This window comes from Stylophora pistillata, chromosome 8 (genome assembly GCF_964205215.1).
Source record: "Stylophora pistillata chromosome 8, jaStyPist1.2, whole genome shotgun sequence".
NCBI lineage: Eukaryota > Metazoa > Cnidaria > Anthozoa > Scleractinia > Pocilloporidae > Stylophora > Stylophora pistillata.
The window spans coordinates 8573889-8598030 of NC_142526.1; the positions used below are offsets into that span (position 1 = coordinate 8573889).

Genomic DNA, 24142 nt, shown 5'->3' on the forward strand with positions numbered 1-24142 from the left:
CAACGAGAACGAAATAGAAAGAGCTCGCAAAATCCTCAAACGCTTTGATCACAGCAATAGTTTGAACAGCCATACAAAATTTGACCATCAAACTTTGACTAAACTTCACATCAAAAATTTAACGTACCCCTCCTTCTTTGCTGAAATCAGTTCCTTTCTCTACGAGCAACCCAACAATATCATTGTGACCTATTCTTGCAGCTTCAGTGAGTGAAGCGAGCCCAAAAAACTAGAAAAAAAAACACACAATGAAAAGGTACAGTAACATATATAGCTCATATTCCCTTCTTTAATGATCAATGCAAGGATATATGGTCGAATCTGCTTTTCAGACGACAACACTTTGTAAGTGTTTTTCAAAAATAAGGTAAGAGTATTACCTTGTACAACAATTCACCAAATCATACTAACTCAAACCAATGTTAAAAGGGACACTATGAATGAAGCAACACAGCCATACAATATTGGACTATCAAACTCTGACAAACCTTTACATAACAAATACAGTTTACGCTTCTAACGTACCCCTCCATAGTTCACATCGCCTGCGTTCTCTATAAGCAACCTAACAAGATCAGTATGACCATTCTTTGCAGCTTCAGCGAGTGGAGTGCCCTCCTATATGTAGGAAAAAGAAATTAAGGATAAATCTGGGTTTGGAACAACTAAACTCTGCAGGACTTTTTCAAGCAAAAGGTCAGAAGGAGTTTCACCTTGTACAACAGTTCATCAAACCATAGCAATTCATACTAATAGTTCGAGGGGGCACTAAGAATAAAGCAACAAAATAATACTCTATTCGGGAATAATGAGTATCTAACTTTTCAAGAAAGGCTTTTCAAAGTAACAATTGAAAAGAACTTAATACGTAGAACGTCCCAAGCACATAATACAATTTCATATTGATTAATGGAAAAACTGCGCAGTTTTAAACGATATCTAATCAAAACGTCCTTTGAGTCGTTCCTTTCAAGGTCATGGTTTCCATCATCGAGTAACCGGCTTGGTGCACACTCTTAGCAGTACCTTTTTTACCCGTCGATGATTTTTTTTCAATTACTCTAATTTAAAGAGTATAATTTATACACTAAAAATTAGGCAAAGAAAATATAGGTAACCGTGCTCGTTCGACAGCTATGGACCATGGTACCTCTTTACCTGATCTATCGATTGAAAACCAATACCATGATCAAGGGATGTGTCCACGCTTATTCCCTTGATTACATATTTTTTTATGCGCAGTACACGATGCAATACTGATAATTGAACTTAAACATTCTCGACTAGTCACCACCATCAAACAAATTTAGCCCTTCCTTTAAAAAGAGCATTGGTCTCCAAATAATTTTTTTTTCCAGGTTTGCGTTACTTTCTACCCAAGTTTCCCAGTAGCTCTCGAGAAAATTATTTTATGACTAAGCTGGCACTGCATCGTTACCAAAGAAACAACAAGAAAGGAATAGAAAGAGCTCGCAAATTTTGGAACGTTTTTCTCAACCGTGAAAAAAATTCCACCAACCATACAAAACTAGACTTCCAAACTTTGCCTAAATCCGACATAACAAATACAATTTTTGCTTCTAACGTACCCGTACTCCTTTGTTGACATCAGCTCCGTTCTCTAAAAGTAACCTAACAATATCAGTGTTACCATTCATTAGAGCTGCACTGAGCGGAGTGTCCTATAAGGAAGAAAAAAATTGGAAAAAGCACGGTAATGCAAAAAGGTCATATTCTCCTCTTTTAATGGCCACGGTAAGGATAAATCTGCGTTTGGAACAACTACATTCTGCAGGACTTTTTCAAGCGAACGTCAGAAGGAGTTTTACCTTGTAAAATAGCTCACCAAATCATAGGAATTCTTATTAATGGTTCGAAGTGGTACTCAGAATGAAGAAAAAAAAGAATACTCTATCCAGCAATAATGGGCATCAACTTTTCAAGCAAGGCTTATCAAAGTAACACTTGAAAAGAACTTAATGGGTAGAAAGTCTCAAGCGCATGAGACAGTTTGATATTGACTAATGGCAAAACTGCGCAGTTTTAAACGATATCTAATCAAAACGTCCTTTGAGTCGTTCCTTTCAAGGTCATGATGTCCATCATCGAGTAACTGGCTTGGTGCACACTTTTAGCAGTACCTTTTTTCCCCATCGATGATTTTTTTCAATTACTCTAATTTAAAGAGGATAATTTATACACTAAAAATTAGGCAAAGAAAATATAGGTAACCGTGCTCGTTCGAAAGCTATAGACCATCGTACCTCTTTACCTGATCTATCGATTGAAAACCAATACTCTGATCCAAGGATGTGTGCACGCTTATTCCCCTGATTACATTTTTTTTATGCGCAGTACACGATGCAATACTGATAATTCAACTTAAACATTCTTGACTAGTCACCACCATCAAACAAATTTAGCCCTTCCTTTAAAAAGAGCATTGGTCTCCAAATAATTTTTTTCCAGGTTTGCGTTACTTTCTACCCAAGTTTCCTAGTAGCTCGCGAGAAAATTATTTTATGATTAGGCTAGCAATACATCGTTACCAAAGAAACAACAAGAAAGGAATAGAAAGAGCTCGCAACTTTTGGAACGTTTTTCTCAGCAGCGAAAAACATTCTACCAACCATACAAAACTAGACTTTCAAACTTTGCCAAAACCTGACATAACAAATACAATTTTCGCTTCTAACGTACCCATACTGTTTTGTTAACATCAGCTCCGTTCTCTAAAAGTAACCTAACAATATCAATGTTACCATTCCTTACAGCTGCACTGAGCGGAGTGTCCTAAAAGGAGGAAAAAAATTGCAAAAAGCAAGGTAATGTATAAAAGTCATATTCTCCTCTTTTAATGGCCACGGTAAGGATAAATCTGTGTTTGGAACAGCTGCATTCTGCAGGACTTTTTCAAGCTAAGATCAGAAGGAGTTTAACCTTGTACAATAGTTCACCAAATCATAGGAATTCTTATTAATGGTTCGAAGGGGTACTCAGAATGAAGCAAAAAAAGAATACTCTATCCAGGAATAATGGGCATCAACTTTTCAAGCAAGGCTTAAAAAAGTAACACTTGAAAAGAACTTAATGGGCACAAAGGCTCAAGGGCATGAGACAGTTTGATATTGACTAATGGAAAATCAGCGCAGTGTTGAACGATATCTGATCAAAACGTCCTTTGAGTCGTTCCTTTCAAGGTCATGATTTCCATCATCGAGTAACCGACTTGATGCACACTTTTAGCAGTACCTTTTTTACCCCTCGATGATTTTTATTCAATTACTCTAATTTAAAGAGGATAATTTATACACTAAAAATTAGGCAAAGAAAATATAGGTAACCGTGCTCGTTCGAGAGCTATAGACCATCGTACCTCTTTACATCATCTATCGATTGAAGACCAATACCATCATCCAGGGATGTGTTCATGCTTATTCCCATGATTACATCTTTATTATGCGCAGTACACCATGCAATACTGCTTATTCAACTTAAAACTTCTCGGCTAGTCACCACCATGAAACAAATTTAGCCCTTCCTTTAAAAAGAGCATTCGTCTCTAAATAATTTTTTTCCAGGTTTGGGTTACTTTCTACCCAAGTTTCCTAGTAGCTCGCGAGAAAATTATTTTATGACTAGGCTGGCACTACATGGTTACCAAACAAACAACAAGAAAAGAATAGAAAGAGCTCGCAACTTTTGGAACGTTTTTCTCAACAGCGAAAAAAATTCCACCAACGATACAAAACTTGACTTTCAAACTTTCCCTAAGCCCGACATAACAAATAAAATTTTTGCTTCTAACGTACCGGTATACGTAAAGGTAACCCAATAATAAGAGCGTGACAATTCTGTAATGCTGCAGTGTCCTATAAGTAGGAAAAAAATTGGAAAAATCACGGTAATGTATAAAGGTCATATTCTCCTCTCTTAATGGCCACGGTAAGGATAAATATGCGTTTGGTACAACTACATTCTGCAGGACTTTTTCAAGCGAACGTCAGAAAGAGTTTTACCTTGTACAATAGTTCACCAAATCATAGGAATTCTTATTAATGGTTCGAAGGGGTACTCAGAATGAAGAAAAAAAAGAATACTCTATCCAGGAATAATGGGCATCAACTTTTCAAGCAAAGCTTATCAAAGTAACACTTGAAAAGAACTTATTGCATAGAAAGTCTTAAGCGCATGAGACAGTTTGATATTGACTAATGGAAAAACTGCGCAGTTTTAACGATATCTAATCAAAACGTCCTTTGAGTCGTTCCTTTCAAGGTCATTTCCATCATCGAGTAATCGGTTTGGTGCACACTTTTAGCAGTACCTTTCTTACCCGTCGATGATTTTTTTTCAATAACTCTAATTTAAAGAGGATAATTAATACACTAAAGATTAGGCAAAGAAAATATAGGTAACCGTGCTCGTTCGAGAGCTATAGACCATCGTACCTCTTTCCCTCATCTATCGATTGAAAACCAATACCATAATCGAGGGATGTGTCCACGCTTATTCCCCTGATTACATATTTTTTATGCGTAGTAAACGATGCAATACTGATATTTCAACTTAAACATTCTTGACTAGTCACCACCATCAAACAAATTTAGCCCTTCCTTTAAAAAGAGCATTGGTCTCCAAATAATTTTTTTCCAGGTTTGCGTTACTTTCTACCCAAGTTTCCTAGTAGCTCGCGAGAAAATTATTTTATGATTAGGCTAGCAATACATCGTTACCAAAGAAACAACAAGAAAGGAATAGAAAGAGCTCGCAACTTTTGGAACGTTTTTCTCAGCAGCGAAAAACATTCTACCAACCATACAAAACTAGACTTTCAAACTTTGCCAAAACCTGACATAACAAATACAATTTTCGCTTCTAACGTACCCATACTGTTTTGTTAACATCAGCTCCGTTCTCTAAAAGTAACCTAACAATATCAATGTTACCATTCCTTACAGCTGCACTGAGCGGAGTGTCCTAAAAGGAGGAAAAAAATTGCAAAAAGCAAGGTAATGTATAAAAGTCATATTCTCCTCTTTTAATGGCCACGGTAAGGATAAATCTGTGTTTGGAACAGCTGCATTCTGCAGGACTTTTTCAAGCTAAGATCAGAAGGAGTTTAACCTTGTACAATAGTTCACCAAATCATAGGAATTCTTATTAATGGTTCGAAGGGGTACTCAGAATGAAGCAAAAAAAGAATACTCTATCCAGGAATAATGGGCATCAACTTTTCAAGCAAGGCTTAAAAAAGTAACACTTGAAAAGAACTTAATGGGCACAAAGGCTCAACGGCATGAGACAGTTTGATATTGACTAATGGAAAATCAGCGCAGTTTTAAACGATATCTGATCAAAACGTCCTTTGAGTCGTTCCTTTCAAGGTCATGATTTCCATCATCGAGTAACCGACTTGATGCACACTTTTAGCAGTACCTTTTTTTCCCCTCGATGATTTTTATTCAATTACTCTACTTTAAAGAGGATAATTTATACACTAAAAATTAGGCAAAGAAAATATAGGTAACCGTGCTCGTTCGAGAGCTATAGACCATCGTACCTCTTTACCTCATCTATCGATTGAAAACCAATACCATGATCCAGGGATGTGCGGAGGCTTATTCCCCTGATTACATTTTTTTATGCGCAGTACACGATGCAATACTGATAGTTCAACTTAAACATTCTCGACTAATCACCACCATCAAACAAATTTAGCCCTTCCTTTAAAAAGAGCATTGGTCTCCAAATAATTTTTTTTCCAGGTTTGCGTTACTTTCTACCCAAGTTTCCGAGTAGCTCGCGAGGAAATTATTTTATGGCTAGACTGGCACTACATCGTTACCAAAGAAACAACAAAAAAGGAAGAGAAAGGGCTTGCAACTTTTGGACCGTTTTTCTCAACAGTGTAAAAAATTCGACCAACCATACAAAACTAGACTTTCAAACTTTGCCTAAACCCGACATAAGAAATACAACTTTTGCTTTTAACGTACCCATACTCCTTTCTTCACATCAGCTACCTCCATTAAACGTATTACAGAATAGATGTCACAATTCTTTACAGCTTCAGTGAGCGGAGTGTCCTCCTATAAGTAGGAAAAAAATTGGAAAAAGCACGGTAATGTATAAAGGTCATATTCTCCTCTTTTAATGGCCACGGTAAGGATAAATCTGCGTTTGAAACAAATACATTCTGCAGGACTTTTTCCAGCTAAGATCAGAAGGAGTTTTACCTTGTACGATAGTTCACCAAATCATACGAATTCTTATTAATGCTTCGAAGGGGTACTAAGAATGATGCAAAAAAAAAGAATACTCTATTCAGGAATAATGGGCATCTAAAACTTTTCAAGCAAGGCTTATCAAAGTAACACTTTAAAAGAACATAATGGGTAGAAAGTCTTAAGCGCATGAGACAGTTTGATATTGACTAATGGCAAAACTGCGCAGTTTTAAACGATATCTACTCAAAACTTCATTTAAGTCGTTCCTTTCAAGGTCATGATTTCCGTCATCGAGTAACGGGCTTGGTGCACACCTTTGGCAGTACCTTTTTTCCCGTCGATTATTGTTTTTCAATTACTCTAATTTGAAGAGGATAATTTATACACTAAAAACTAGGCACAGAAAATATAGGTAACCGTGCTTGTTCGAGATCTATAGACCATCGTACCTCTTTACCTCATCTATCGATTGAAAACCAATACCATGATACAGGGATGTGTGCACGCTTATTCCCATGATTACATATTTTTTTATGCGCAGTACACGATGCAATACTGATAATTTAACTTAAACATTCTCGACTAGTCACCACCATCGAACAAATGTAGCCCTTCCTTTAAAAAGAGCATTGGTCTCAAAATAATATTTTTTTCCAGGTTTGCGTTACTTTTTACCCAAGTTTCCTAGCACCTCGCGAGAAACTTATTTTATCAATAGGCTGGCACTACATCGTTACCAAAGAAACAACAAGAAAGGAATAGAAAGAGCTCGCAACCTTTGGAACGTTTTTCTCAACAGCGAAAACAATTCGATTAACCATACAAAAGTTGACGTTCAAACGTTCCCTAAACCCGACATAACAAATACAATTTTTGGTTCGAACGTACCCAAACTCCTTTGTTGACATCAGCTCCGTTCTCTAAAAGTAACCTAACAATATCAGTGTGCCCATTCTTTACAGCTGCTGTGAGCGGAGTATCCTCCTATAAGTAGGAAAAAATTGGAAAAAGCACGGTAATGTATAAAGGTCATATTCTCTTCTTTTAATGGCCACGGTAAGGATAAATCTGCGTTTGGAACAACTACATTCTGCAGGACTTTTTCAAGCTAAGGTCAGAGGGAGTTTTACCTTGTACAATAGTTCACCAAATCATAGGAATTCTTATTAATGGTTCGAAGGGGTACTGAGAATGAAGCAAAAAAACAATACTCTATCCAGGAATAATGGGCATCTAAAACTTTTCAAGCAAGGCTTATCAAAGTAACACTTGAAAAGAACATACTGGGTAGAAAATCTCAAGCGCATGAGACAGTTTGATGTTCACTAATGGAAAAACTGCGCAGTTTTAAACGATATCTAATCAAAACGTCGTTTAAGTTGTTCATTTCAAGGTCATGATTTCCATCATCGAGTAACGGGTTTGGTGCACACTTTTCGCAGTACCTTTTTTTCCCATCGATGTTTTTCTTTCAATTACTCTAATTTAAAGAGGATACTTTATACACTAAAACTTAGGCAAAGAAAATATATGTAACCGTGCTCGTTCGAGAGCTATAGACCATCGTACCTCTGTACCTGATCTATCGATTGAAAAGCAATACCATGATCCACGGATGTGTGCATGCTTATTCCCCTGATTACATATTTTTTTATCCGGAGTACACGATGCAATACTGATAATTCAACTTGAACATTCTCGACTAGTCACCACCATCAAACAAATTTAGCCGTTTCTTTCAAAAGAGCATTGGTTTCCAAATAATTTTTTTTCCAGGTTTGCGTTACTTTCTACCCAAGTTTCTTGGTAGCTCGCGTGGAAATTATTTTATGACTAGGCTGGCACTACATCGTTACCAAAGAAACAGCAAGAAAAGAATAGAAAGAGCTCGCAACTTTTGGAACGTTTTTCTCAACAGCGAAAAACAATTCGACCAACCTTTCAAAATTTTGCCTAAACCCGACATTACAAGTACAATTTTTGCTTCTAACGTACCCGTACTCCTTTATTGACATGAGCTCCGTTCTGTAAAAGTAACCTAACAATATCAGTGTAACCATTCTCTACAGCTGTAGTGAGCGGAGTGTCCTCCTATAAGTAGAAAAAAAATTGAAAAAGGACGGTAATGTATAAAGGTCATATTCTCCTCTTTTAATGGCCACGGTAAGGATAAATCTGCGTTTGGAACAACTACATTCTGCAGGACTTTTTCAAGCTAAGGTCAGAAGGAGTTTTACCCGGTACAATAGTTCACCAAATCATAGGAATTCTTATTAATGGTTCGAAGGGGTACTAAGAATGAAGCAAAAAAACAATACTCTATCCAGGAATAATGGGCATCTAAAACTTTTCAAGCAAGGCTTATCAAAGTAACACTTGAAAAGAACATACTGGGTAGAAAATCTCAAGCGCATGAGACAGTTTGATATTCACTAATGGAAAAACTGCGCACAGTTTTAAACGATATCTAATCAAAACGTCGTTTAAGTTGTTCCTTTCAAGGTCATGATTTCCATCATCGAGTAACGGGTTTGGTGCACACTTTTCGCAGTACCTTTTTTTCCCATCGATGTTTTTCTTTCAATTACTCTAATTTAAAGAGGATAATTTATACACTAAAAATTAGGCAAAGAAAATATAGGTAACCGTGCTCGTTCGAGAGCTATAGACCATCGTACCTCTTTACCTGATCTATCGATTGAAAACCAATACCATGATCCACGGATGTGTGCACGCTTATTCCCCTGATTAGATATTTTTTTATCCGGAGTACACGATGCAATACTGATAATTCAACTTGAACATTCTCGACTAGTCACCACCATCAAACAAATTTAGCCGTTCCTTTCAAAAGAGCATTGGTCTCCAAATAATTTTTTTTCCAGGTTTGCGTTACTTTCTACCCAAGTTTCCTGGCAACTCGCGTGGAAATTATTTTATGACTAGGCTGGCACTACATCGTTACCAAGGAAACAACAAGAAAAGAATAGAAAGAGCTCACAACTTTTGGAACGTTTTTCTCAACAGCGAAAAAAATTCGACCAATCATACAAAACTTGACTTTCAAAATTTTGCCTAAACCCGACATTACAAGTACAATTTTTGCTTCTAACGTACCCGTACTCCTTTATTGACATCAGCACTTTTCTCTAAAAGTAACCTAACAATATCAGTGTCACGATTCTTTACAGCTGCAGTGAGCGGAGTGTCCTCCTATAAGTAGGAAAAAGAATGGAAAAAGCACGGTAATGTATAAAAGTCATATTCTCCTCTTTTAATGGCCACGGTAAGGATAAATCTGCGTTTGGAACAACTACAGTCTGCAGGACTTTTTCAAGCGAAGGTCAGAGGGAGTTCTACCTTGTACAATAGTTCACCAAATCATAGGAATTCTCATTAATGGTTCGAAGGGGTACTAAGAATGAAGCAAAAAAACAATACTCTATCCAGGAATAATGGGCATCTAAAACTTTTCAAGCAAGGCTTATCAAAGTAACACTTGAAAAGAACATACTGGGTAGAAGTTCTCAAGCGCATGAGACAGTTTGATATTCACTAATGGAAAAACTGCGCAGTTTTAAACGATATCTAATCAAAACGTCGTTTAAGTTGTTCCTTTCAAGGTCATGATTTCCATCATCGAGTAACGGGCTTGGTGCACACTTTTCGCAGTACCTTTTTTCCCCATCGATGTTTGTTCTTCAATTACTCTAATTTAAAGAGGATAATTTATACACTAAAAAGTAGGCAAAGAAAATATAGGTAACCGTGCTCGTTCGAGAGCTATAGACCATCGTACCTCTTTACCTCATCTATCGATTGAAAACCAATACCATGATCAAGGGATATGTGCACGCTTATTCCCCTGATTACATATTTTTTTATGCGCAGTACACGATGCAATACTGATAATTCAACTTGAACATTCTCGACTAGTCACCACCATCAAACAAATTTAGCCCTTCCTTTCAAAAGAGCATTTGTCTCCAAATGAATTTTTTTCCAGGTTTGCGTTACTTTCTACCCAAGTTTCCTAACAGCTCGCGAGGAAATTTTTTTATGACTAGGCTGGCACTACATCGTTACCAAAGAAACAACAACAAAGAAATAGAAAGAGCTCGCAACTTTTGGAACGTTTTTCTCAACAGCGAGAAAAATTCGACCAACCATACAAAACTTGACTTTCAAAATTTTGACTATACTCGACATAACAAATACCATTTTTGCTTCTAACGTACCTGTACTCCTTTGTTGACATCAGCACTGTTCTCTAAGAGTAACCTAACAATATCAGTGTAACGATTCTTAACAGCTGCAGTGAGCGGAGTGTCCCCCTATAAGTAGGAAAAAAATTGGAAAAAGCACGGTAATGTATAAAGGTCATATTTTCCTCTTTTAATGGCCACGGTAAAGATAAATCTGCGTTTGGAACAACTACAATCTGCAGGACTTTTTTAAGCATAAGGTCAGAAGGAGTTTCTCCTTGCATAACAGTTTACGAAATCATAGGAATTCATAATATTGGTTAAAAGGGGCACTGAGAGTGAAGCTACAAAATAATACTCTATTCCGGAATAATGGAGATCTAACTTTTCAAGCAAGGCTTTTCAAAGTAACTCTTGAAAAGAACACAATGTGTAGAACGTCTCAAGGGAATAATTTAAACAGCCATACGAAATTTGCCTTTCAAATTCTGACTAAACGCGACGTCACAAATAGAAGTTATGTTTCTAACGTACCCATTTTTCTTTGTTGACATCAGCTCCGTTCTCCGTAAGCACCCTTACAACATCGGTGTGACCACTCTTTGCAGCTGCGGTGAGCGGAATGTCCTTCAAAATTTAGGAAAGAAAAAAATAGGAGAAAGTACAGTAATAGAAAGCTCATATTCTCTTCCGTAATGAACAACGTAAGGATATATGCTTGAATCTGCTTTAGAGACGAATACACTCCGTAAGTGCTTTTAAAGCATATGGTGAGAAGGAGTTTTTCCTTGGATAACAGTTCACCAAATCATAGGAATTCATAGTAATAGTTATCAAAAGGCACTCAGAATAAAGCATTCTAACGATCCCCCCCCCCCCCCCCCAGCTTGACATGGCTTCTGTCTATGCATAGTTTCCTCCTGTTTAACCACCAGTTTCAAACCTTTAATAGCTTTTCAGTTCTGGTCTGATGGAGATAGCTTTTTGAAGCTCACAAATTTAGATCAAAACTATGTAAACTAAATAATACTCGATTCGGAAATATTGGGTATAACTTTTCAAGCATAGGTTTTTAAGTTAATATTTGAAAAAAACTTGATAGGTAGAAGGTCTCGGGCGTAAGGAAAAATTTGATATAAATTTGTGGAAAATTACGACATCGACTCAAAAACGTTCCTCGAGTCGTTCCCTTACAGGTGATAATTTGCGTCATAAGGTAACGGGCTGCGTGGACATTTTCAGCTATACCTTTTTCCCATCAGGGAGTTTTAAGGGGGGGGGGTGGGGATAATTGTACACTGAAATTACCCGATAAAAAAATCTAGTTCACCGTGCTCCTTCATTAGCTATAGACCATCGTACCTCTTCACCTCGTCCATTGATTGAACAACAATACCATGTTCTAGGAATGCACGCAAGCTCATTTGCTTGATTACGTGTTTTTTAATGCGATGTACAAGATGCGCAATGACACTGAAAAGTCACCTTAAACATTTTCAACACATTACGACGCAATTTCCTGGACAAGAAAGAAAGAGGGAGAGCTTCCATCTTTGTGCAACGTTTTTCTTAACAAGAAAAATTTGAACAGCCATACGAAATTTGACTTTCAAATTCTGACTAAACTCGACATGCCAAATACAATTTATGCTTCTAACGTACCCTTCCTCCTTTGTTGAGATAAGCTCCGTTCTCTATGAGCAACCTAACAGTATCAGTGCAACCATTTCTTGCAGCGTGAGCGAGTGGAGTGTCCTCCAATTCCTAGAAAACAGAATACACAATTAAAAAGCACAGTGATATATGACGCGGCCATTCTGTTCTTCAATGACCAATGTAAGGATATGGTTGAATCTACTTTTAATACAACAACATTCTTCACTTGTGTAAGCATAGGTTCAGAAGGAGTACTGCCTTGTAAAACAGTTAAACAAATCATATAGAAACTATAGAAAGTATATAAACTAAATAATACTCGAGTTGGACCGAAGTTATGAAATAAAAAAGACAGGTCACCGTACTCGTTTAAGAGCAAGAGACCATCGTACCTCTTTATCTGGTTCATTAATTGCAAAAGAATACTATGCTCTGGGAATGCACGCGAGCTTATTCGCCTGATTATGGCTTTTTTTTTTTTTTTTTTTTTTTTTTTTTTTAGTGGGGGGTACCAGATGCGCAATGACACTGAGAAATCACCTTAAACATTCTTAACACATTACCACGAAATTTCCTCGCAGTTAAGTCTAATGAACAACAATTTAATCCTGATGAATCTCTTGCACTTAGCTACAAAAATTCAGGGCATTCAAATGTTTGTAATTCTAAACAAATTTAGCCGTTCCTTAAAAAAGCTTTGGTCTCCAAGTATTTTCTGGCCAGGTTTACCCTGTTATCTATCCAAGTTTTCTGGCAGCTCGCGAGCATATCATCTTATGACCAAGGTGACACTATCACGTTACGAAAGAAACAACGAGAAAGAAATACAATGTTTTTCTCGACAGAAAGAAATATTTTAGCAGCCAAATGAAATTTTACTTTCAAACTCCGACATAAGGTTACCGTGCACCTTCAGGGGTGTCTTGCGTGCAAGCGATGTTGCGCGTCCGGTTTAAACTATAGATATCTAAACCCCTAGATCAAATTAAAGCATATAGGACTGGCTATGAGACTATACCAAAAATTTAAAAAAAAATTAATTGTCGAATTTTTCACGACTTCTAAATGCGAGCGCCCGAATCACCTTTGAACGTTACATGTTAAAGCGAATTTTGTTTTTCGCTTATTTAATGTGTTCCTCCGTTTCCGGGGCCAAAGCGCTAAAAAAAACGTGTCTGTGATTTGCTATATTCAATTTCAGTGAAAAATTACAGAACATTTTTGAAATAGGATTAAAAAATGTGGAGTTATAGTACAAAAATCGCTCTTGAAAAAAAAGTATTTAGAAATAAAAAATTCGGAGACATGTTGTTGTTTATTAGTAAAACTAGCTACTGTCAAAATTTGAGAGCAATCGAACAAATTCCCTTTGACTTGTAGCTCTTAAAAGATGATTCGGGCGCTCGCATTTAGAAGTCGTGAAAAATTCGACAATTAATTTTTTTTCAAAATTTTTGGTATAGTCTGAGAGCCAGTCCTATAAGCTTTAATTTGATATAGGAGTTTAGATATCTACAGTTTAAACCGGACGCACTACATCGCTTGCACGCGAGACACCCCTGAAGATCCACGGTAACCTTAAATCTACATTACAAATATACGCTTCTATCATACCCCTCCTAGTTTGTTGACATCAGCTCCATTCTCTATAAGTAATCTAGAAATATCAGTGTGACCTTTCGTTACAGCTGCAGTGAGTGGAGTGTCCTTCAAAATGTAGGAAAGAAAGAAAAGGAGAATCATAGTAATATATGAAGCTCATATTCTCTTCTTTAATGATTAACGTAAGGAAATGCGGTTGAATCTGTCATACAAAATAATTTAAACAGCCATACAAAAATTGACTTTCAAACTCTGAACAACGAATTAATTATGGTGAATTTGGTGCACAAATCCAAATAAGAAAAAAATAGGGCTGTTACAAGTTTTGCGATTCTAAACAAATTTAGTCCTTCCTTGAAAAACGCTTTGGTCTCAAAACATTTTCTGGCCAGGTTTGCCTTCCTAACTGTCCAAGCTCTTACAGCTCGCGAGCATATTATTCTATGACCGAGGTAGCACTTTGGCGTTACGAACGAATCAACAAGAAAGAAAGAGAAAGAGCACGCATCTTCGTATGACGTTTTGCTCAACAATAAGAAAAATTTGAACAGCCATACGAAATTTGCCTTTCAAATTCTGACTAAACTCGACACCACAAATACAATTCATGTTTCTAACGTACCCATTCTTCTTTGTTGACATCAGCCTTGTTCTCTATGAGCAACCTTACAATATCAATGTGACCATTCTTTGCAGCTGCAGTGAGTGGAGTGTCCTTTAAAATGTAGGAAAGAAACAGTCTGCAGGTGTTTTCAAGCATAAGGTCAGAAGGAATGTTACTTTGTACTAAATCATAGGAATTCATACTACTGATTAGGAGGGACACTAAGAATGAAGCAACAGAATGATCCCCCTCACCACTGACATGGTTTCTGTCTATGCAAAGTTTCCTTGTGTTAAACCATGTTTGAAGATGGTTTGTTAGTTTCCTTGCGATGGTAAAACACCTTTTGGAGCTCAAAATGAGAGATAAAAAAGCTAAATAATACACGTTCTAGAAAATAATGGACATGTAACTCCTCAAAGTGACAGAATTAGGTTTAGAAATAACGATAGATCGATTCGCAATCGTGATAGAATCATCATAAGCTCAGGGTACTTATTAAGGATCGTAGGGAATAACAAATGTTATGGAATTGATAATAATAATAATAGTAATAATGATAATGATAATGATAATAATAATAATAATAATAATAATAATTATAATAATAATGATGATGATAGTAATAAGATCTGCTTGCTGGGATCTCCGCGAATCCTCAGAGGGATGCTTAGTGTATGAACAGCATGATTTGACTTGAGTGACTGATGCTCTTGCAAAAAAAGGAACACCAGCAAAGACCGTGATAGAAGAGGAAACAATAATAACAATAACAAAAATAATAATAATGTAGAGCTTTAAAGCTTAGACCATAAAATCCAAATCATTTAGGTGTTAGGGTTATTTACAAGAATATTCCAAATCAAAGTGATCTAAGTATTTAAAACTTCGAACACAACATATTTGAGAGTACTAACTGTTGTCATCTAATCAGTTTAAACTGAAAACAAACAGAAACATAGGCATGCTACGCGTGCAGGAGTTTTTTTCCTTTTGGATGTGGGGGCTGGAATGGGGCACTAAGTATGGACACTGTCTGTCACGGTATTTTTGAAAAAGAAAAAGATGTGACGATAGTTTTTCGCGCCCAAACTGGGAAACTCAACCTTCGCGGACGGCACAACAATAACTGGGGGAAATGAACGCGGTAGAGTCCACTCGGCAGCGAGAACGGACACTCGTCACGGAAAATGGTGCACAGAGATCTACTTCGAGCTAACTTATACGGACGTCAAGGATGAGGCAGCGTTTTGGTTTCATAGTACACTTATTCTAGGTCAGGCCAACAACTGACATGACATCTAGCGTACGCAAGTTGGTAATCGAAAAGCCTTTACGAAATGCGTACTTAAGTACTGAGCTGGTATAAGGTTCTGTTGTCCTCCAAATTGAAAATATCTATATAAGAATTACAAAGGAACGGAAAACTTGTATTTAAAGCAAAAAGGATTCACATTGAAAGTTTCATGTGTCGAAATTGGAAGACCATGTTCAATAAACTTAAGGCCATTAAAAATAGGAAACTTAGGTGAGAATTCGCAGCTTTGATATTGAAAATATACCCCGGGAAATTACAACAGAGCAGCTTACAAAATAAATTGAAAACTACAATTAAAAGTTTCCGCTTATCTAAGCAAGGTTGGTGTTAAGTTTGATCGTATGCAAGGAAATTGAAGTTTCGAGTATAACCTCAGCTGCCAAATACCATAAGAACCTATTTTGCCAGAAAGACCATTAGCACTTTTATCTATCAAAAATTTCACTTCAAAATTTACTTGTGGCTTTTATCTTTTTAAAAACACCGCAATCAAAGAAACTCGCATGAATTGAGAACGGCTAGAATACCAAAAACAACGAATAAATATGCTTAAACATCCACACGGAAAAGTCACTAAATTTTCTCGTAACAAAGAGCATTTACTTTCAAAATATTCTACTGAAAATATCGTTCACTGGAGAACAACAAAAAACCCTTCCAATTTATCTGAAATAAACTCAGACACAAGTATTTTTATTGTCTGTTGCAATTGGTGTCTAAATAACAGTTGGGGAAAATATACTGTATTTATACCACACTTCCTGCACTTTCTTCCACAGCCCTAATTTGGTCTCGTCATGCAGCGTTCTTTCTCCCAAGTTGTGTGACGAGACCAAACAATGACCTGCTCGTAGCCTATGACAATGCTTGCCGTCAATCCTTTGTTAGAGACAAAGTCTTAATTATTCAGTCACAACTAATTGCCTCAAAAACATTCCTCCATATAATTTTGCAGTGGAAAGCAATTCCATCTCTAAAGACTTTGAACAAAGATGTTTTGCGGTCTCTGTTCTTCCAACAAGTGAAAATAGATTAAACGCAGAGATAAGTATCATTGTACAAAGCACAACAACGTAGGCTCCTTATTTGGTTGTTGCCTATCTGGACCTCTGGAATGCGTGTGAAAATACGTGATAAAATACAGGATGTTTTAAAAGGAAATGGCAGGTGAGAGGGTAAAGTCCAAGGTAGCTAAAAACGAATTTTATTGGTAGAAAACGTCTGACCGCGTGAGAATTGCGTGGAAGTTGATTAACAGTAACATTAAATTCCTTGTGAAATTATTTCAGTGAGGTAAGATTATGTCATAAAATTTACGTTCATTGTCCACTGGAAAATGGCATTTAATTTGAGAAAGTCTGGTCCACAGTGGCGAGTAAAAAGTAAACACGTGATTGTAGCGTAAAAATACCGTTTAAACACAATATTCAATTCATGGAGAACTTTTAGAAGCAAAGAAACGAATATTTAACATGGCAGTCGACGCAGAGGTAATTATAACTTGGTGGTCTTTTCAACCTTTCCAAAAAGAGCAACCAGTAGGCAAAAACAAGACTATCTATGAAATATTGATTATGCAAATACTTTGCGCAAGTGTTACCGAGTCAGCAAAACAGGCTCCACCAAAACAAAAAGCTCTAGTGACAAATTCGTGTTAGGCCTTTGGCTGACGTTGTGCGCGTTGTAAGTGCAGGAGCAGAACACAAAATACGTTTTAACTTGTAAATGGCAGAGAAATTCCCTAATGATCTGTCTAATCCCGACAGATCATGGCAAAAAAAGTTCTCAGTAACAGTAACAGTAATGTGAAGGTGTAGTCTGATCGTCCGGGTGAGTGTAGTCCTGAGAAGGACTGTTGTCGGTGGTAGTGACTGACGTTTCGACAACCTGTGCGGAAGTCATCAGCAGAGTCAAGTGAATGATTGTTGTCAGTAGAATGTTCTTATTCCAGTTCGTGTGAAATGATCGGTTGGTTTTGCCGAGATGTTATTGGCTGTAAGACTCAAGTGACGTAAGTCGGTCGTGATTGGTCTGTTTCGATCTGTCGGTAAAGTTAGGTCGTTCTTTTTCGGTCGTTTGTGATGTTTATGCCTCCTACATCGGTGAGACTGGCAGAAACCTCACAACAAGACTGACTGAACACAGATGGGCGACGAGGAAAGGTGATGTCAGCAATCACATTGCTGAACACCATCGACTTACCAACCACAACATTGACTGGGACTCTGCGCAATGCCTAACCTACAGCACTGACTATTTTCAACGACTGACTCTGGAAAGCTGGTTTACCAACTTATAACAGACTCCCCTAAACAGATGTCAACAACTACCCGCTCCATACAAACGACTCATTCACGACATAAACATCACAAACGACCGAAAAAGAACGACCTAACTTTACCGACAGATCGAAACAGACCAATCACGACCGACTTACGTCACTTGAGTCTTACAGCCAATAACATCACGGCAAAACCAACCGATCATTTCACACGAACTGGAATAAGAACATTCTACTGACAACAATCATTCTCTTGACTCTGATGATGACTTCCGCACAGGTTGTCGAAACGGCAGTCACTACCACCGACAACAGTCCTTCTCAGGACTACACTCACCCGGACGATCAGACTACACCTTCACATGTTACCCCCGGGTTCAAACCATTTACTGCAGTAACAGTAATGAGCCATTTCACTGGGTAGATGGGCGCACAGTTCTTGTTGCTGTCATTCTTGGTGTGTGTCAATGTCGGGTTGATTTCATCGCAACGTATCGTGGTACCATAATTTCCAGGCATGATTAGCAAGGGGGACGGCATTCTAATTGGTGCAAGCCTACCCCAATGCTGTGATCTTATAGGTGCGGAATACATACCCTAGTGCGGCAATCTGATTGGTACGGGATACAAACCCTAATGCGGCAATCTGATTGGTTTGCGATACAGGAAGAATGCGGTATTCTGATTGGTACGGGATTGATTGGTTTGCGATACAAAAAAAAAATTGGGGCGATCTGATTGGTGCGAGCGACAGAGCACTCTGCGCTGAGAATTGATGGAGTTATTACAAAAAAAAAGACCTAGTAAGTCAAACAACTTCCTTCTCTTTGTTTGAAACAGGCACCAAATGGAAGGACTCCCAAGTTCTCGTTGAAAGATTGGTTCAAAAGAAATATAACAGACCCCATGAGTCACTGTGATCTAAAAGCACAAGAATTCCACTGAACAGTAACAAACTGTCGTCTGTCTTCCGAAATGTAAATTCAAAACTGTGACACAAATCTAGATAAAAATACAGTTAAGCTCAAAACATACCACTCTCCCTCTTTGGTTGACATCAGCTCCTTCCTCTATAAGCTGCCGAACTCTGTTAGAGTAACTTTTCTCAGCTGCTTCAATTATTGAGATGTTACCAATCAACTGAAAACGACAAAAGGAGAAAGAGACACGCAAAGCTGAACCATTCGTGAATAAAATAATAAAATCTAAACATACACTTGAGCCAATTGCACTTCACAGTTCTCAGAGCAAGAAGTTACCATGAGGTTTGCTCTGTGGAAATCCAAAATCTAGTGGGGGTCTTGATTTTGGATCACATTCATATCCCTATTGAAAATTTGTAAATTGACAGCTTCATAACAGTCTGCCTACACAAACAGAGCTGAAAAGGAGGTAAAATTGAAGAAGAGCTTCCCAAAATATCTGTCGGCCGACAGGTCACCGACAGTTGGCCGACATAATGAAACAAATTCAGAAACAAGTTAATAGACGCTTTTCATTCCACTAATTTATTCGTGTTTTTCTCGTTGCCATGTTCCCACCAATAACGTAGCTCCATTTTCTGCATTTAAAAGCACATACAACCCACAATTCCTCTATTCGCTCCGACGAAGGGCTAACGCTTGAAACGTCAGCTTTTGTAATCGTTACGGTGGCCAATTTACCATTTCAACTTTGTTCATATATCCAAATTAATAGACAGTCATTTTGAACTTTCACAATTACCTCAAAATGAATTTTGACGAACACCACGCGAGAGAGGTAAATTTCGAGTGCAATAAATGTTCATTTATGTAAACTTGATGTGCAGTAGTATCTGACTGACACATTCAATTTTACCAGATTTATTGCACTTTATTGTTAGCAGATCAAGTTCAAATCAAAACTTGACCCTTGTATTCAAAAGTTGTATGTTGTCAGTCAATCATCTAGAAGGCTGAAGTAAAGAATTGAATGTGTATTTGAGAAGAAAACTTGAACATTGAAAATTACAATTAAACATCGAGGTTAAAACTTGAATATTGAAAATAAAACTTGAATGATAACAAATAAAATTTTTGCAGGGATTTAACACCATGCATATACTACGAGCGTGAGCTGAATAAATTGAATGTAAACTTATCCTTTTTGTAAATGATTACCTGATCATCAGAAGCTCCTACAGTAACAGGTGTATGTTGGTGGTTGTCTTTAGCCACAGCAGATACACTGGCTTCTTTTGCAGAAACTTGAGTTTCTAAATTCCTAGGCTGCCTTAGCGGTTGACCACTCAGACTCCCTTTCACTGGGAATGTCTCTGTGTAAGCCTGTTCATGTGACTTCTGGAACTCTTTATCTTCCCCAGAAATTTTTAGACTCTCCAATCGAGATAAAAGAGTGGAACAATTCTTCTGCTCCGCTAAGTCACCTAAACACACACAAAAAGAATCAATTATCTATTAAGACATTTAATTTTTTTCCTCCATGAGCTGAATTTTCTTGAGCACAGGTCTTTTCTTAATTTTTTCAATCTTTAGTTCATGGTCTAAATGATCTTCTAAAAGCTTAATGCTGAAAACTCAAATAGATAACCGTAAAAGCCCGCGGATAAGCCACACCATTTTTCCAAACCTCGTCGCTAGAAATTGGCAGTGTGGCTTATCTGTGGGAACATTTGAAAAAAGACGTCGTCAATGTCCATTTTTCGCATCTGATCTAAAGCCTGGTAACTAAGCTTCAACTGTTCTTGTTGTAATGCAAAGATCTCTGGAAAAAATGTTGAATGAAGAAATTCCTGTCAACAAATACCAGAAAAAGACCAATCATATGTCAAAGTTGGTAGTAACGACAGTCATTATATTAAAGTGCTAAAATAGTCCATTTTACAGTTGCATGCTTGGTTGCCAAGCCTTTGAATAAGAGTGAGGCTAAGGGTGACCTTGTTATGGTACAAATGACTAAAGGCTGATAGTTTCTAAAGAAACTGTTTGGGGCTGCGTCGGTGGGGGTAAAGAAATAATTTGAATATATCAAATAAGTTGAAATGGTAAATTGACCACCATTACGATTATAAAAGCTGACGTTTCGAGCGCTAGCCCTTCGTCGGACCTATTCGCTCCGACGAAGGGCTAACGCTCGAAATGTCAGCTTTTCTAATCGTAACGGTGGCCAATTTACCATTTCAACTTTGTTGATATATTCAAATTATCTTGTTATGATACAGCTGTTGCTGCTTTTCGAATGTAAATTAATTTATCATGCTAAATAGATGCTGGTCTCTATCACAACAGGGTCACCTTCAGCCTCACTCCAAATCGAAGGCTTAGCAACCAAGCGCAGAACTGTAAAATGGCCTATTGTGGGTAACACTTTGAAGTATTTTCATTTGCAATAGTAATGACAAGTTTGTGTTCGATAAACAGTGGATGAAGAAGACTTCTCAAGACTCGACTTTGGATTTCTTTGGATTTCTATCAAAAAACTTTTTGCCAAAATTTGAGCTGCTAAATTTGGGGTGCGGTTTATCTGTGGGTGCAGCTTACCAAGGGGCTTTTACGGTATCTATATTTTCTACTGTTTTCAGCAGTGTTTCCCTGTTTATACCCAACACACTCTTCAGTTTAATGGTCATCATCAACTACGTCTATGAGATGATCAGATGACGGATATTTTCATGGAGTGAATAAGCAAGAGGGATAATGAGTGAGAGTTGGCAGACATTGAAATACTGCGTGTACCAGTAAAATTACACATTATCAACCTGTTGGAAGGTTTGGTTGCAGTGCTAGTGGCAATGTCACTGGAATCATTTTTGGTATATCACTTGCGTTGGAACACACTGGTGGAAGTGTAATATGTGCTCCTGACTGTTTCGAGTCCGTGGAGAACTGGTCAGAGACTTGCATTTGCTCTTCCTAGAAAAAAAAAATTGGAAATTTGTATCATAGATACTACAGTACATCTCCTTCTATCCTAATCTTCTTTAGTGAAAAAAGGTGAAGTCCGTTTATGGGCCAAGTAGCCCATCAGGCCGGCACTTAACTCTGCTTTCCGTAACGTGAAGCAAGTAGGAGTATTTCTACTCCATCCTGGAGGGGTTGCTAGTACCACAGGCGGCCCAAGCTCTCTTTGAGAACCATACAAGGAACACAATTTGCATATCGATTTATAAGGATTTGTATGGGATTTTCTACAAGATATCCATAGAGATAGTTAAAAGTGAAAATATTAAATAAAAATGGCTTACCTTATTCCATACGTGTGTTGCTTGCTCCTGGTGTCGTTATTTTACCGATTTCACTTGATTTAAGCGGTTTTTTTTAATCCTGGTTTTTTAAATCAAGTGAAATCGGTAAAATAACGACACCAGGAGCAAGCAACAACGTATAGAATAAGGTAAGCCATTCTTATTTAATATTTTCACTTTTAACTATCTCTATGGATATCTTGTAGAAAATCCCATACAAATCCTTATAAATCGATATGCAAATTGTGTTCCTTGTGTGGTTCTCAAAGAGAGCTTGGGCCGCCTGTGCTAGTACGTTACAGGGTTACCCCTGCATTAAATTTGCCAGTACCCATTTAAACACCTAAGTGAAGAGAGGCACTGTGAGAGTAAAGTATCTTTCCCAAGAACACAACACAATGTCCCTGGCTAGGGCTCAAACCAGGACCACTCAATCAAGAGTTGAGCCCACTAACCATGAAGTCCAATGAATAATGAACTCTTAGACCTAAAAAATAAGTTAGTTCAAGAAACTTGTTAGTATGAAAGTTAACTTTTTTCACAAGTATCTCATTGGTTTCAAATCCTAAATCCTCAAATCTGATTGGCTAAATCTACATGCTCCAGCGATCGAGATTTTCCTTACCAGGCCCTAGTACAGACTGCTTCAAATTTTGCAATTTGCACTTTTCAATGTTTTCACAAGCGAGGCTAAAAGATTTAGAAATTGTAACAAGTGACTCACGGTTATGAGTTCAGACGATGAAAGCTACCAAAGGGGAAGCAAATTCTATTATCCAGAAGAGGAAAACATATTTCAAGATAAAGAAGACCAGGCTGAAGGTGGTATACAAAACCTTGGGTGCAGTTTGTCTCAGCACAGACCTTCTGGTTGGTGAATAATATATATGTATTTTGTTGTTTTTTTTGTTGTAATGGCTACAAGAACTTGTAAAACTACAAGAACTTGTAAAAGAAATTTGAATTCTATTTATTTATTTTATTTATTCAAGGTTTGCAAGTGGATCATATATTATGCCTTCAAGGAAGAACTTCCAAACTCTGACAAAACTACATAACAAACACACCTGGCTCCCTTTATTCTCCACTTCTAAATGACGAATCTGAACAGAAGTATCGTCAGGTAATGACAAGTGAGTATGCAAGTTCCCTTCTTCAGAAAAGAGTCTTTGTTCTAGGCTTAAATCTTGCTCTGCATCAAAGTTATCTTCCTCCGCACCTCTATCAGTCTTATTTGGTTCTATAGACAGTATTTCCGATCTTGAATGCACAATCTTTTCAGCATCTTCATTCTCACAAAGACTAAACCCATTGACCAAAACCTCTGTAGGTGCGAATGAAATATCATGGCTTGATTCAGAATGTTGAGATTTTTCTGTATGAAGCATCTCAGAAAGTTCATCATCTGAGTACTGACTTTCTTCATTCTCCACATTAACACCAGGAACATCAAGAAGAAGCATTGGGGTATTATCCTGTGATGCTAACAGAGTATGCGAGGCGCTTTCTTCAGAATAGAGAGCCCACTCCGGACTTAAATCCTGCTTTTCATCATGGACTTCTTCCTCATAATTTACTTCAGTCTTTGTTGACTCTGGTAAAGGCGTGTTCCATTCAGGACAATCACCACTTCCAACATATTTATTGTCACCAATGCTGAACTCACTGGTGAAACCCTCTGTCATTGTTGCTTGGATTTCTTGGCTCATATCAGGTTCACCTTTGTGTGAATGTTGACTTGATTCTGCTTTTGGATCAGCTTCTTGATATTCACTTGAACTACCATAAACCAAGGGCACTGAACGTGAAGAGTCCAGAAAAAAGATAAAAGTTTAACAATAACCACAAATTCAAACATTGTTATAATAACAAAATCTAATATCAAATTTGACTTTCCTTTACTTAACATAGTACCCACAAAAGAATTCTCTAAATTTGGAGAAAAGACATCTGCAGTGTTGAACTGGATCAACTAAACTGGAGCAGAAAATGGTGTGAACTGCACTGACTGAACTGTAAGA

General features: G+C 37.5%; 2 protein-coding genes and 1 long non-coding RNA gene across 3 annotated transcripts in view; all 3 read right to left on the bottom strand.

The window, feature by feature from the left end:
• Positions 1 to 1947: 1947 nt before the first annotated feature.
• On the bottom strand, positions 1948 to 7855 carry LOC148724804 (alpha-latrocrustotoxin-Lt1a-like). Its single transcript, XM_088731371.1, has 6 exons — positions 7808 to 7855; positions 7119 to 7214; positions 6000 to 6092; positions 4888 to 4980; positions 3813 to 3872; positions 1948 to 2793 (listed from the first exon to the last, which is right to left on the bottom strand). Exons 1-6 carry the CDS (start codon positions 7853 to 7855, stop codon positions 2692 to 2694), a joined length of 492 nt encoding a protein of 163 aa, XP_088587497.1. The 3' UTR covers positions 1948 to 2691.
• Positions 7856 to 8246: 391 nt separating this feature from the next.
• LOC148724805 (uncharacterized) lies at positions 8247 to 10502 on the bottom strand. Its single transcript, XR_015991056.1, has 3 exons — positions 10469 to 10502; positions 9348 to 9443; positions 8247 to 8321 (listed from the first exon to the last, which is right to left on the bottom strand). It is a non-coding gene; the product is annotated as an uncharacterized LOC148724805 (long non-coding RNA).
• Positions 10503 to 10960: 458 nt separating this feature from the next.
• LOC148724806 (uncharacterized) overlaps positions 10961 to 24142 on the bottom strand; it is a 45825-nt gene continuing 32643 nt past the window's right edge. Inside the window, exons 10-18 of the mRNA XM_088731372.1 lie at positions 23189 to 23919; positions 21636 to 21789; positions 20038 to 20303; positions 18932 to 19036; positions 14316 to 14408; positions 13706 to 13798; positions 12632 to 12721; positions 12098 to 12199; positions 10961 to 11062 (exon numbers count right to left, since the gene is read on the bottom strand). Of these exons, the coding sequence (XP_088587498.1) occupies positions 10961 to 11062; positions 12098 to 12199; positions 12632 to 12721; positions 13706 to 13798; positions 14316 to 14408; positions 18932 to 19036; positions 20038 to 20303; positions 21636 to 21789; positions 23189 to 23919 (1736 nt within the window). The remainder of the gene's footprint in view (positions 11063 to 12097; positions 12200 to 12631; positions 12722 to 13705; positions 13799 to 14315; positions 14409 to 18931; positions 19037 to 20037; positions 20304 to 21635; positions 21790 to 23188; positions 23920 to 24142) is intronic.

Excerpts from the sequence above, each read along its gene's own strand:
- LOC148724804 (XM_088731371.1), bottom strand. The coding sequence starts at position 7,855 with ATGCACACATCCGTGGATCATGGTATTGCTTTTCAATCGATAGATCAG. Across the intron at positions 4,981-5,999 it reads ATGTGAAGAAAGGAGTATGG|GACACTCCGCTCAGTGCAGC; the intron begins GTACGTTAAAAG and ends TCCTCCTTTTAG. Across the intron at positions 2,794-3,812 it reads GGTTACCTTTACGTATACCG|GACACTCCGCTCAGTGCAGC; the intron begins GTACGTTAGAAG and ends TCCTCCTTTTAG.